This window comes from Larus michahellis, chromosome 4, assembly GCF_964199755.1.
Source record: "Larus michahellis chromosome 4, bLarMic1.1, whole genome shotgun sequence".
NCBI classification, from domain to species: domain Eukaryota; kingdom Metazoa; phylum Chordata; class Aves; order Charadriiformes; family Laridae; genus Larus; species Larus michahellis.
Window position 1 is genome coordinate 91,558,512 of NC_133899.1, and position 12,887 is coordinate 91,571,398.

General features: G+C 42.5%; 1 protein-coding gene across 7 annotated transcripts in view; it reads right to left on the minus strand.

Annotated features, from left to right (window-relative positions):
* Window positions 1–11,281, minus strand: part of LOC141742888 (uncharacterized) — a 46,254-nt gene extending 34,973 nt beyond the window's left edge. For all 7 annotated transcript variants that reach the window (XM_074586396.1, XM_074586398.1, XM_074586397.1 and 4 more), the window contains exons 1-7: window positions 11,169–11,281; window positions 6,986–7,040; window positions 6,182–6,325; window positions 4,906–5,052; window positions 3,614–3,736; window positions 2,792–2,959; window positions 2,206–2,391 (exon numbers count right to left, since the gene is read on the minus strand). In XM_074586396.1, coding sequence (XP_074442497.1) covers window positions 2,206–2,391; window positions 2,792–2,959; window positions 3,614–3,736; window positions 4,906–5,052; window positions 6,182–6,325; window positions 6,986–7,027 — 810 coding nt within the window. In that variant the 5' untranslated portion in view covers window positions 7,028–7,040; window positions 11,169–11,281. The remainder of the gene's footprint in view (window positions 1–2,205; window positions 2,392–2,791; window positions 2,960–3,613; window positions 3,737–4,905; window positions 5,053–6,181; window positions 6,326–6,985; window positions 7,041–11,168) is intronic.
* Window positions 11,282–12,887: the final 1,606 nt, after the last annotated feature.

Below are 12,887 nucleotides of genomic sequence, written 5' to 3' on the forward strand. Positions count from 1 at the left end.
CACTCCAATCTTCAAAAAAGGCAAGAAGGAGGAGCCAGGGAACTACAGACCGGTTAGTCTCACCTCTGTCCCTGGGAAGGTAATGGAGCGACTCATTCTGGATGTCATCTCCAAACACGTAGAGGAACAGGAAGTTATTGGAAGTGGTCAGCATGGATTTACCAAGGGCAAGTCATGCCTGACCAATCTGATAGCTTTCTATGATGTTATAGCTGGTTGGCTGGATGAGGGGAGAGCCGTAGATGTCGTCTACCTTGACCTTAGCAAGGCTTTTGACACTGTCTCCCATAACATCCTCATTAGGAAGCTGAGGAAGTATGGGCTAGATGAGGTGACAGTGAGGTGGATCGAGAGCTGGCTGAGTGACACAACTCAGAGGGTTGTGATCAGCGGCACAGAGTCCAGTTGGAGGCCTGTAACCAGTGGTGTCCCCCAGGGGTCAATACTCGGTCCAATTTTGTTCAGTATATTCATTAACGACTTGGATGAGGGGACAGAGTGTATCCTCAGCAAGTTTGCTGATGATACCAAGCTGGGAGGGGTGGCCGACACTCCAGAGGGCCGTGCTGCCATCCAGCGTGACCTGGACAGGCTGGAGAGCTGGGCAGAGAAGAACCTAATGAGGTTCAACAAAAGCAAGTGCAAGGTCCTGCACTTGGGAAGGAAGAATGCCAAGCACCAGTATAGGTTAGGGGTGGACCTGCTGGGAAGCAGCTCTGAGGAGAAGGACCTGGGGGTCCTAGTAGACAGCAAATTATCCATGAGCCAGCAGTGTGCCCTTGTCGCCAAGAAGGCTAATGGCATCCTGGGCTGCACAGGGAAGAGTGTGGCCAGTAGATCGAGGGAGGTCATTCTCCCCCTCTACTCTGCACTGGTGAGGCCACACCTGGAGTACTGTGTCCAGTTTTGGGCTTCCCAGTTCAAGAGGGACAGGGAACTACTGGAGCGAGTCCAGCGAAGGGCAACCAAGATGATTATGGGACTGGAGCATCTCCCTTATGAGGAAAGGCTGAAAGAGCTGGGACTCTTTAGCCTGGAGAAGAGAAGGTTGAGGGGGGACCTGATTAATGTCTACAAGTATCTAAAGGGTGGGTTTAAGGAGGACGGAGCCAGGCTCTTTTCAATGGTTCCCAGTGACAGGACGAGGGGCAACGGGCACAGGTTGGAACATAGGAAGTTCCGTTCAAATACACGGAAAAACTTCTTTACGGTGAGGGTGACAGAGCACTGGAACAGGCTGCCCAGGGAGGGTGTGGAGTCCCCTTCTCTGGAGATTTTCAAGACTCGCCTGGATGCAGCCCTGAGGGATGTGGTTTAGGCAATCCTGCTCTAGCAGGGGAGTTGGACTAGATGATCTCTAGAGGTCCCTTCCAACTCTGAAGATTCCGTGATTCCGTGATTTTTGTTACAGATAAAATAAACTCAAGACATCATACGATGTGGGAAATACTGAGATGACCAGTTTCATATATGGTAGAGCTCAAACACTGAGGGATGAGGCATATCGCATTAAAATCTGAGATTTAGCTTCCAAAGGAGCTGGAAGAGCCTGGTAACATCAAGGAATGGATAACATGCTCCCTAGTTCCACTTTTTTTTTTTTTTTCTTTTTAAGTGTTATTTCAGAGGATGATGTTGTTTGTCTTAGTCTCTTAACCAGCTGCTAACTTCTAGAAAAGTTTCCCATTAAGTATACCAAACTTTTTCAACTGTTTTTTAGTCAAGAGGAAAACGCAATTTTTTCCCATGCTCCCATGCTACAAAGTGTGCCAGACAGCTCACAGCAGAAGTGAAAGTGATATGCCAAAAAGCCATTTGTGCCGAGAATGGTTGCAATAATCCAAAAGCACTACCAGCCACCGCACACGTGCATTTTTGCACTTTCAGATGTAGTGCTACAACAGAGAGATGTTTAGGGGTTCTTCTGCTCAACTCATTCCACTCTCTTCCACACTAGTTCCTCCGTGCCCAACCACCAGCCACATCCTTAAACTCCTTTCTTGCATAAAACTTTCAACTTCAGTTATCGCCAGCACATCTACTGCTTCATTATTCTCACTTCATCTGATCACCATATAGACCTTTACTCAAGAATCATCCAAAATTAAAAAAGGCATTTCTTAACTATCAGGATAGAAACACTACAGCTAAGACACCACTTCTTCTGCCAAAGAATGTAAATATTTTTATAGTGGTTTTACTTACATTTTCCATATACGTAGCTTCTTTTGCTTGGAAACGCTCTCTTTCTTTGTTCTGAGTATTTTTAAGACTTTCAATCTGTTCCTGGAACAAGCTGCACTTTTCTTCGCTGTCTCCAACCTTTTTGGTAAGGTTTTGAACTAGAATCTGCATGCTTTCTAGCGATGACTCTTTAACAGCCAGCTGATTCTTTAGAATGCAAGCCAAAAGACAATTAGAAGAATGGACCCAGAAAAAGGACAGAGCAATTATCATGAAGCCACCTCCAACCCCTTCCCTCAGTTAAAGGAACATTAAACTCAAAATTCAGGTTTGGTTTAAATTTGAAAGAAATTTGTCTGCAGATTGTGAAGTTGATACTAATACATATAAATGCTACTGACAAAAGTATAGACCTACTAAAAATGAATATACTATAGACCTATACATAGACCTACTAGAAATGAAAAATAATCAGTAAAGAACTTTTATTCACACGAATATCTGCAGAGGATTTGTGCTTCAGAGAAGGATCCACCATATAACACATCAGAATTAGCCGATTCCTTGAAACCTCTATGAAGATTTTACATTTGAGCTGCTAATATACCTTCAATTCTTCATTGGGCAAGAGTGTTTCATTGGCAACACCACTTGATCCACACGCTATCTGTAAGTCGATGATATAAGCATCTCTTTCAGCTAACTTCTTTTCTTTCTCTGCCAGCATGGCATCCATTTCAGCCCCACGACAGCGCTGGGCCTCCAGTTCAACACTCTGAAAATGAAAAGACAGCATTGCTTGTAATCTATACTTCCGCCATCTACAGCATGGAAGAACGGTTTGGATTATTTCCTTTTGGCCTGCTTTAGGGTGCTGAAAAAAATACAATCAAATTTATAACCTGGTTCAATTTGAAGTGTAAACTGTAATTACTAAGCCTTTCTTTCTGAAATTCTGCAGCACTCACATTCCTGCCACTTTCCACAGTCACATACACAAAACACATCGCTGCATGGAACAGCTACAAACCGAAACATGCCTACGTTTCTTCCTGTTATGACTTACTTTTATAATAAGAAAAACGGAAGCAAAACAGCATTTTTGTTCAAAATACAAGATTTAAATATAGCATGAATCCACAAAACTCGTATTTGTGTACCCTATTCCATTCATTTTCAAACGACTACAAAAGCACGCTTGAGGAATCACTGCTCGCTGAAGACACAGTGACAAAACTCTCACTGCATTTGCTCATGCAGGTTGTAGCACATAAACTTCTTTGTCTACTCAACAGAAATCTCTCAGAATACCTATTTATATATTTAATTATATGTTATATTACTAAAGATATTTAAATAAATATATTTAAGTGCAATCCTACACCACAAATGTGAAAAACCACACACTTAGCATCATATAAAACATCACCTTTTTGCGTAACTCTTCATTTTTTTGGGTGATCTGGGATTCTAGTTCTTCTATTCTCCTTCTCAGTACTAATATTTTCCCACGATTCGCAGCAGCATTTTCCTGGTCGCCATCTTTTGATGCCTGCAAAAACAGGGAGTTTTGCATTCCGTAATTAGGTAACATCTGACTTCTGTACCTCTACCTATTCAGATAATACTGGTGAGAAAAAGTGGACTTTACTCATAGTTTGCGTTTCAGTTCTCTTATATATTACATATTCCATGTAGAAGCTAGAGAAAGCAGGCACAGAATTCATATCAAGCTTGCAAAAATCTTTATATTTAAATTATGAATGATAATTATTGCTGCAAAGTGGACTGAAACGTGCAATAAGGGCATTGATTTCCTCTAGCAATTGTAACCCATACAATCTGGCAAGCGTAGTCCATATAACTCAGAGGGAAAATGGACTATTGGGGGGTTGCGGGGGGGCGGGGGGAGAAGAGTGTAAACTAAACTGTTCTTAAGCACAATGTCTCCAATCTGAATTTCAGTATGCATAACTACTGGATTATAGAAATTATTTGTCGTTACAAAAGAAATCAAGTGCAATTGCTAAGTATACGTTTTATTAGCGAAAGGGATCAGAAACATAAATACTGCATGTCTTTGCAGACACGTAGGGACTTCAACAAACTGATCTATTTCTGTTCCCTTTCAGCATAGTTTTAGAAAACAAAAGCCCTGGAAATATTAAAGCCTCACTAATGCCTCACTTAGTAGCTGTATGAAGTTAAAATATGCTATTTTAAAGAAGTACAAGCCTACTCACACAACTGTGCTACTACGAACAGACCCGAGAATCTTTGTTAAAGGTAAAACACTGGTCACTTAAATGAAACATTCCAATATTTAATTCACATTTTGCCACAAAGGTCATTTTTAGATTTCCATTTTTATCTTCAACATTAAAGTAACAAGTTAGTTTTTGTTTTCATTTCTTCTAAATAATTTATCTTCCTGATTCACACGTGTTAAAAGTTTGAGCTGCTAATAAGATGAAGATCAGAAAGGATTTTTTTACTAAAACGATTTGAAAGAAATGTGCCATTTTGTAAATTTCTACAGAAAGATAAAAGAAGAATGAAATAAAAATACACAGATGGACTGACAGCACCCATAGAGTTTACCCTGATCCTAATCTGACACAGCTCAAAATGTGAAGTTCAGTTTCACAGTTGAGTCCAGCACACAAAACTGTCTATAGCCTTACAGAAATTATGTCTGCTTTAAAACGTAAGGACACTTACCCTTTTTTGTTCTGCTTTTGCCTCCAAGCCTCCTGATTCTGATAACTGTTTCTTAAGTTCTTCCAACTGTGAGGTTAATGATGCAACCTTGGCTTTGTTTTGCAGCTTCAACTTGGAAAGTTTGGCATCAGCAGATTCCTTCTCCTCCTAAAAACATCAAAGTCATGAAGGACTAAATTAGCTACGTGAACAACTGCATCCTTCGATTCTTCCATTTAAAAAAAAAAAAAAAAAGAGAGAAAGAAAAGTCTAAAGTGATTACCAAAAAAAAAAAAAAAAAAAAATCTTTCCCCCGAAGAGACATTATAATGTCACATGCAACAGGTCTGCATATATGAAACAACCTTCCTTTCATTATTTAAACTTTCTGCATATGGTTATTATTATTGCATAGAATACAGGGCATTAAAACTTTAGAAACGTTCCTATTTTTTGATAGCTATACAGATTCAGGGCTTCATTTTTTAACAAGAAGAGTTATTCATTTAAACTTTTTTGGGTTCAAAAAGACAGACACCTTCATAATACTACAAAAGCATGTTTCTTTTTGTTTACAGAGATGACTTAATTCACAATGAATTTTAGAAAATTTAGAAAATTTTAGAAAATTCAGTATTTTAACACTTGGCTGTTTGCATCCACAGAAGACATTTTTTTAGAAGCGTAAAAATAAGTCTCTTGCAGGAACAGACCAACCTTATCACTGTTTAAAAAACAACAGAGTAAAAAAAACAAACCCTCAAAAGTCTTCAGGATATTAGATATAAATTCTTTCTAGTTCCATCCTTCCTAATGCCAGTCAAAAGCAGAGGCATGATATAGAGTAACATTAACAGGAAGATCATTATACAACAAAAAGACATATATAGTGGAAGTAGAAATAAAAAATTATCTACAGAAATTCAGTCTGATGTAAGCTGCCGTCTCACTAAATGTCCAGCAATTATTTGGATGGTGGTTTTCCCTATATTTAGCCTAACGTGACCATGCACGTGCAGATCTCGGGAAGTCAGTCTCTCCCTTGCATCTGCTTGTGCCAGGAACACACGCTGCCTGTCTAATACCCGAACCCAGTTACAATTTTGGAACAGAAGACACCATGGCAAAAAGCGGCAATGTCCAGGAACCGCAACAGCTAATTGTGACCAATGCTTCTTGTGTTCCCGGAGCTGCTATAACTGAATATAAGCCTGTATCCATGAAAACAGCTCACGATAAACAGGACTGAAGGCGTTCTTTTTAAGCAGTCTTTTTGACATGAATACGCGCACGGTACCTTTAACTGAAGATCTTTATTCCGAAGCTCAGCATCCTTCTCTCTGACAAGCTCCTTTAGCTGTGTTACCAGCTGTTCAGTACTTGTCAGCTGTTCAGTCAAATCTGTCACCGACATGCTTCTTGCATCTTGCGAGCCTGCGGCCTGCAGCCGTTAAATATACTTAGAACAAAGAAAATGGTGCAGACAATACTGCTTCTGCCGAACAGCCTGCACTTGGTGTTTGGTTCGGTATTTATAAACGCATTCAGCAAATCTTTAATTAGAGTGCAATACTAAAACTTCCATATACTGTATGTACCTATACCAGATGGTTTTTAGCAAGTTTGATAGACATAAGAAATTAATATTCCTAAACCAGTTTCTATGATTCATAGTTTTAAATACAGCAAAACCATCAAAGCCTCTAGGAATCTAAAATTGAATTGCCTCATTTACTGGATTTGCATTGTAACAACCAGTAGTAGCGTTACAGTAGTGGCAACAAAATATTGATCTAGAACATACTATACACAAAAAATACACTCGGGATAAAGCTTATGTAATTCCTCCAGATGTTTTCTTAAATCAAGATAAGCCTAGTGAAGAGAAACAGAGTTACGCACAAGAGATTAAATACCAAGCAGACAAAAAGCAAGAATCCAACCTGACTTTTTAGGGTCCTAAAACTGAGTCACGGTAAAACTAGTTAAGCAACTTATTTACAAAAGAGCAAAAACGTACAATTTGTCTGTCATCAATTAAAGACTCCCTAGATCAGAAATTCTTAAGAAAATATTATTTTAATAATAATTCAATACTTACTGTTTTGGAAGGAGAATCATCTCCACTACCCCATTTCCACATAGTTTCACGATGGCTACAAAAACATAAATGAAATAACACCGCAGTAAGTATCAGTGACTGTCAGATAACTGTAATTAAATCGTGCTTCTCACTACATATTCCACTGTAAAATGCTTGAAACTAATTTGTTTGTTAAATTCTGACAGCACCTCTGATCTCTACCACATTACTAGTTGTTGAAAATAATGAAATTATGTATAAAATATGCATAATATGCCTTTTCTAAAAAGTGTTAGTCAGTAAAAGGTCAACACTACCAAAAATAATCATAAAAGTGTTTAAAGAGTAAATGCCATAAAGCATTAATCAGCGTAGTCGCTTGTCCCACATATAAATAGAAGATACAAACCATGTATAGTTTGCTAATATTTAACCTGACCTTAAACACTTCCTGCCACGGCAATATGACAGGGATTATATCAATGCGTATTTCTACAAAACCATAAATAAGACTAAAAACATGAAAGAACACCAAACTGCATTAATTGCTGCACAAATGCTGCATATCTGAAAAATGAATGTTGCAACCCTTGAGGTCACTGGTCAGCATATAAAACACCCACATCTCAAATCCCAGGAACAGCGAGTGTTCCTTGCTTCTTTTGGTCCCAGTCAGGTACAAAAAATGGCACCAAAGTGCCAGACATATACATAATCACAGTTTCTGATCATGGAAAGCTGTAGCTTTCTAATAAACACAATATAGGCCACAACAAAGTTTCAAAAAGCAAAATCCTAAAGATCAGGTAGGCACCAGGCAGCTCAAAGCTTAAGACCTTTACTGAATAATAGTTACAAACTGGATTGAGAAAAAAAATGGGCAAAATCTATAAAATAGCCCATGCAGTAAATTCCAAATTGTGTCTTGGAGATATAATCTTAAAAGCAGATTACCACATCTTGCTCGGCCTCTGGACGATATTCCCAATAGCAGCATGAAGTGAGAAGAGAGGCTGTACCTGTTCAGTAATTTTCACTCTCACCTAGTAATAATGTGTCCTTTCTTGTTTATTACAGACTTTTGAAATATCCATACAGAGAACAGTACCAAATTTGGAAAACAGTTTATAATCAACATTAGCATATAGCTTATCTTAAAAAGTATGCAGGATGATAGCAGACGCTGCTCTTAAAGCCGTTTATCATTTCAAAGCTAAAACCAGGAATCACAGGCTGCAATCTGTGGCCTACATTACCTACAGGGCCAAACTGGATTCTGCTAAGGACCCTTTCTAACATTGAAATCAACAAACGAGCCGGGAGCCTGGGGATCAGAATTACACAACTCGTAAGTAAAAACCTCCTCTCATAACTTCTCCAGAGCTGTACCACCAAATCTGTTCTCAATGAAAAGCTCATTTGCAGACACATAAAAGGGTTACTCAGGTACAAAGAGGACAAAATGACTCACTAGATGTAATGTGGCGGTGCATTTGTATTTAATTTATAAATATTTTAGCTCATTTCTAGCTCTGACTGATGCAATCACTTTTGCTCACTTCATGTGATGGCATTCCTACCTGAATACCTTAACTGCCACTTTCTGATGTATTTTTATTTACATCAGAGACATTAAATATTGACGGGTTTTCCAAATCAAGCTGGGAAACAAAACTGAACAGATTTTCCTTACCCAGCACGAAGTCAACCAATAACGTCTTTTTGCTTTTCTTCTGGGGTACAGACAGCAAGTTAAAGCCCTGAAGCTGGTGAAGCTGCAATCTGAATGCCGGACGGTTCAACCCAATCCCTTCTCCTCGCAGTACAGCTAAACACAATTCAATTAAGTTTTCTATCACCATTTTCCTTCCTTTGGCAGCCTGGACACAGCACTATCAAGCATAAGAGAAGCGGTGAATTCAAATTATCTGTGGCTACCCTCTCTGAAGTTTTCGCAGTGACAGATAATTTCTCTTTCCCCTGTAAATTCAAGCCGCTCACCCTCACTTTCAAGGTTTCACATTGCTTCATGACTGCCAGCACCTCATCTGCTCTTCATCTTGCATATTCAGTGGGACTCGACGATTTAAAGGTCTTTTCCAACCTAAATAATTCTATTCTACAATTATACTCTGTTCCAGTCTATGGTGTTGACAACCATTCTTTGCCATGCACTATGCACTCATTTCTGCTAATCTCTTCTTCACTGAAGAACCACGGGCAGCAGTCACACCTTTCACAAATTCCACAAGATACAACAGAGGCCTACTTAATTTTATGAAACAAGTTTCTTCTGACCCTCAAAGTACAACCGAGGTTTCAGCTCTTATCGTAACGGGATGCTGCCAAAAAGAAAAGTGCCATTGGCAGTTTTGCCTTCGTACTCGCCCGTTCTGTTGTCCCAGCACGAGCTGCAGCCAAATCCAGCTAAAAGAAAACTAACCATGTATTATTCATCTCAGTAGTTTCCAGCCTACTCAACTCCCCTGAGTCAGATATCACAAGGCCCTGCACAAGGGGCACTCAGGAGCACACAACAGCAGACAGGACAGATTTCAGCAGCTGAAGTGGTCACAGAAGTCCCACAGCTTGAAGACGACCAATGTACATGGTGAAATATTGAACTGCATTGTCACAAACACCTATTTGGATGACTACCCAGGCAGAGCAACAGCCCACTGACTCCCATAGAACTCCTCTTGTCTGTCTAACTTTCCCCACATCTATTCCAAAATCATTCTGATATAAAAAATGGCTTCAAAGAGCACTCATTTGAGTTCTCACTGTGAAGCTATTAAGGAAGGATCTTTACCCTTCTCTTGCTCTTACCGCTCCTCTTACTACCAAGGCAGGCAAGGCTAGTCCCCTTTCTTCTCTGTTCCACAAGACTACAGCAGAAAAACAGACAATAGCAAAAGTGTGTAAAAAATCAGGTGGTTTATTATTTAAAATCCATTTCCTAGAACAATTTTGTGCTTTAAAGATGCACACTGGAAGAAAAGCATTTGAATACAATTATTTTCTTATTGTATTTAAGAATACATGTATTTAAGAAATACAAGATGTTTCCTATCTGCACATTTTTGTTTGCATCCTTGTTTGATGCCTTGCCAAGATGTTGCTTCTTCTGCTGAATAAGTTAAACTTGTTTTTAAATGGCCTGTGCCATCTACGACTTAAAAGCTCTTGGATAAAAACTGCACAAAGATATGACATACAGCAAAGAAGGACAAACACAGAAGCTGCGTTAAAGAAACCACAAGTGCTCTGTAAAGTTAATATAACAGTACATTTATATAGTTATTACTTGTGTCTATTTTAAACGCTATTTCTTAATAACACTGACTACATTTTTGTCTTAAAAATAATATAAAAGGGAAGTAATATTTTGTAACAGTGCACCATTGGAGAAATAAAGTATCAGTGCAGAGCCCCCACCGAATCACAGAATGGTTTGGGTTGGAAGGGACCTTAAAGACCATCCAGTGCCACCCCCTGCCCTGGGCAGGGACACCTCCCACCAGCCCAGGTTGCTCCAAGCCCCGTCCAACCTGGCCTTGAACCCCTCCAGGGATGGGGCAGCCACAGCTTCTCTGGGCAACCTGGGCCAGGGGCTCACCACCCTCACAGCAAACAATTTCTCCCTCATATCTCATCTAAATTTCCCCTCTTTCAGTTTAAAACCATTACCCCTCGTCCTATCGCTCCCCTCCCCGATCCAGAATCCCCCCCCAGCTTTCCTGAAGCCCTTTTAGGGACTGGAAGGGGCTTCAGGGGACGGTAGCGCAGGTGCCTGTGCGGTGCAGAGAATTAGCTGTTTCCACCAGAGCTGCGGGCTGCAGCTCCTCCTGCAGTGCAGTGCTACCAGCACCCTGCGACTGGAGGTACACGACACCCCGCCTTCCCCCCCGTTTTCGGCGGGGCTCCCCTCACTGAAGGCCTTCACAGCAAGCCCCGCGGCGGGGAGCACCTTTCAGCCCGGTTCAGAGGCCGGCACAAGGGAGGGGAACCCACCCCCCCCCCACACACACACACACACCGGCAGAACCCCGGCTGGCCCGGCCCTCCCCTCCCTGGGCACGGCCTGCTCCGCCAGCGGCCCAAGGGGCTCCGGCCGTCCCCCCGGGGAGGCCCGGCAGGGCCTGCCGGCGGCGGGAAAGGGGTAAAGCCCAGCGGGGTGAACCCCTGCAGCCCCTCTCACCTGCGGGGTGACGGTGGGCCGGCCGGGCCCTGCACAACCGGTCACCGCCGCCGCCTCCTCCTCCTCCTCCTCAGCGCGGCCCCCACAGCATCCGCCACGCCCCGGCGGGAGGCGCCCGGCGGCGGCGACAGCGCCCCCTCGCGGGGCGGAGGACCGCGGTCCCCACAGCAGGTACCGGCCTCCGCCCCTCGGAGGTGCTGGAGGGGATGAAGGCGATGTCGTACCTGGGGCCCGAGTACGAGGGGCCCCTGGGGCCAAAAAGTGGCTTGAGGATCCCACAAAAACAATTATTCTCTCACCCCAGGACCCCTCCCCACCCGGGAAGGGGAATCGGGAAAAAACAAGGAAGCTGGAGGGTTGAAATATCAACACATTCAATAGAATAAGACTAGATACTTAATATTAATAATACTAACGAACCAATATTGATTCTAGTCAGCCCATTCTCTCAGCAGGAAGCTGTGCTCTCCCCACAGGGGACAGCAAACGTGGGCCCCTGCGAGCGCTGCGGCTGCGGGAGGAAGGGAAGGGCTCAGGGCTCCGGCACCGGGGCGAGGAGTGCTCAGGACGGCAGCCAGCAAGGGGGAGAGGGAGAAATTCTCAGCAAACTTTCTAATTTATATTGAATGTCACGTTCATGGTATGATATAACCCTGTTGGACTATTTCACCTGCTCTAGGCGACCCTGCTTTGGCAGGGGGTTGGACTAGATGACCCCCAGAAGTCCCTTCCAACCCCTAAAATTCCGTGATTTTGTGACTCTGTGCTCCTCCCTGCATGAGGGTGGTGAGACACTGGAACGGGTTGCCCAGAGAGGTGGTGGAAGCCCCATCCCTGCAAGTTTTTAAGGCCAGGCTGCACGGGGCTCTGAGCAACCCGATCTAGCGGGAGGTGTCCCTGCCCAGGGCAGGGGGTTGGAACTGGACGATCTTTACGGTCCCTTCCAACCCTAACAATTCTATGATTCTACGATTCTAAAAGCCTACAGATGCTTTAAAGTACAGCGGGCTGCCAACTGTTCAAAAGGTCATCTTGGCAAGCAAATAAAACCAGGGCAAAAAATGTTACCCAAGGAAAAAAAATGATCCCCCAAGACAATAAAAAAAAAATGAGAGAAAGGTAATTATTCAGTAGAAGAGAACAGAAAGATTGAGTTGAAGGAGCTGGTGGTACTTCCCCAACCTGATGAAGAATTCGTATGGGGCAGAAAGGTGACCACAATGTCTTCTGCCTGTGTGGGATGTGATCGCAATGGACTTGGGGGGGTTGGACTAGATGACCTTTAAAGGTCCCTTCCAACCCAACGCATTCTATGATTCTATGACTTAAATTTCAGCAAGGAAGATGAAGTTAAAGATTAGGAAAAAGTGAAGCCCTGTGATAAACTTCTTGTAGAGAGAAGGGATTTCATTCAGCAGAGGTTAGTGAGGGTATAGGTGCACACAGCATCATGAAAATTCGCAACTGGCCCATGCCGACCAAGAAGGGAGGCTTGGACACAGTGCAGAGAAATCCAAGAGAAACAGTCCCAGCCAAAGTGGGGCACCCCAGATGTGGTTTTACACAGGATCCTTACACCCTTCAAATGTTCAGGTACAACCCAATGCTGGTATTATCTTGGTTGTTCAGGGATATCCTTTATCCTTCACGGACAGCTCTAAGCTTCCAAGGAGCAAAGTCTTTATTTCCAGAGCCAGGCAGTCCTTTAGTTTGTTATGC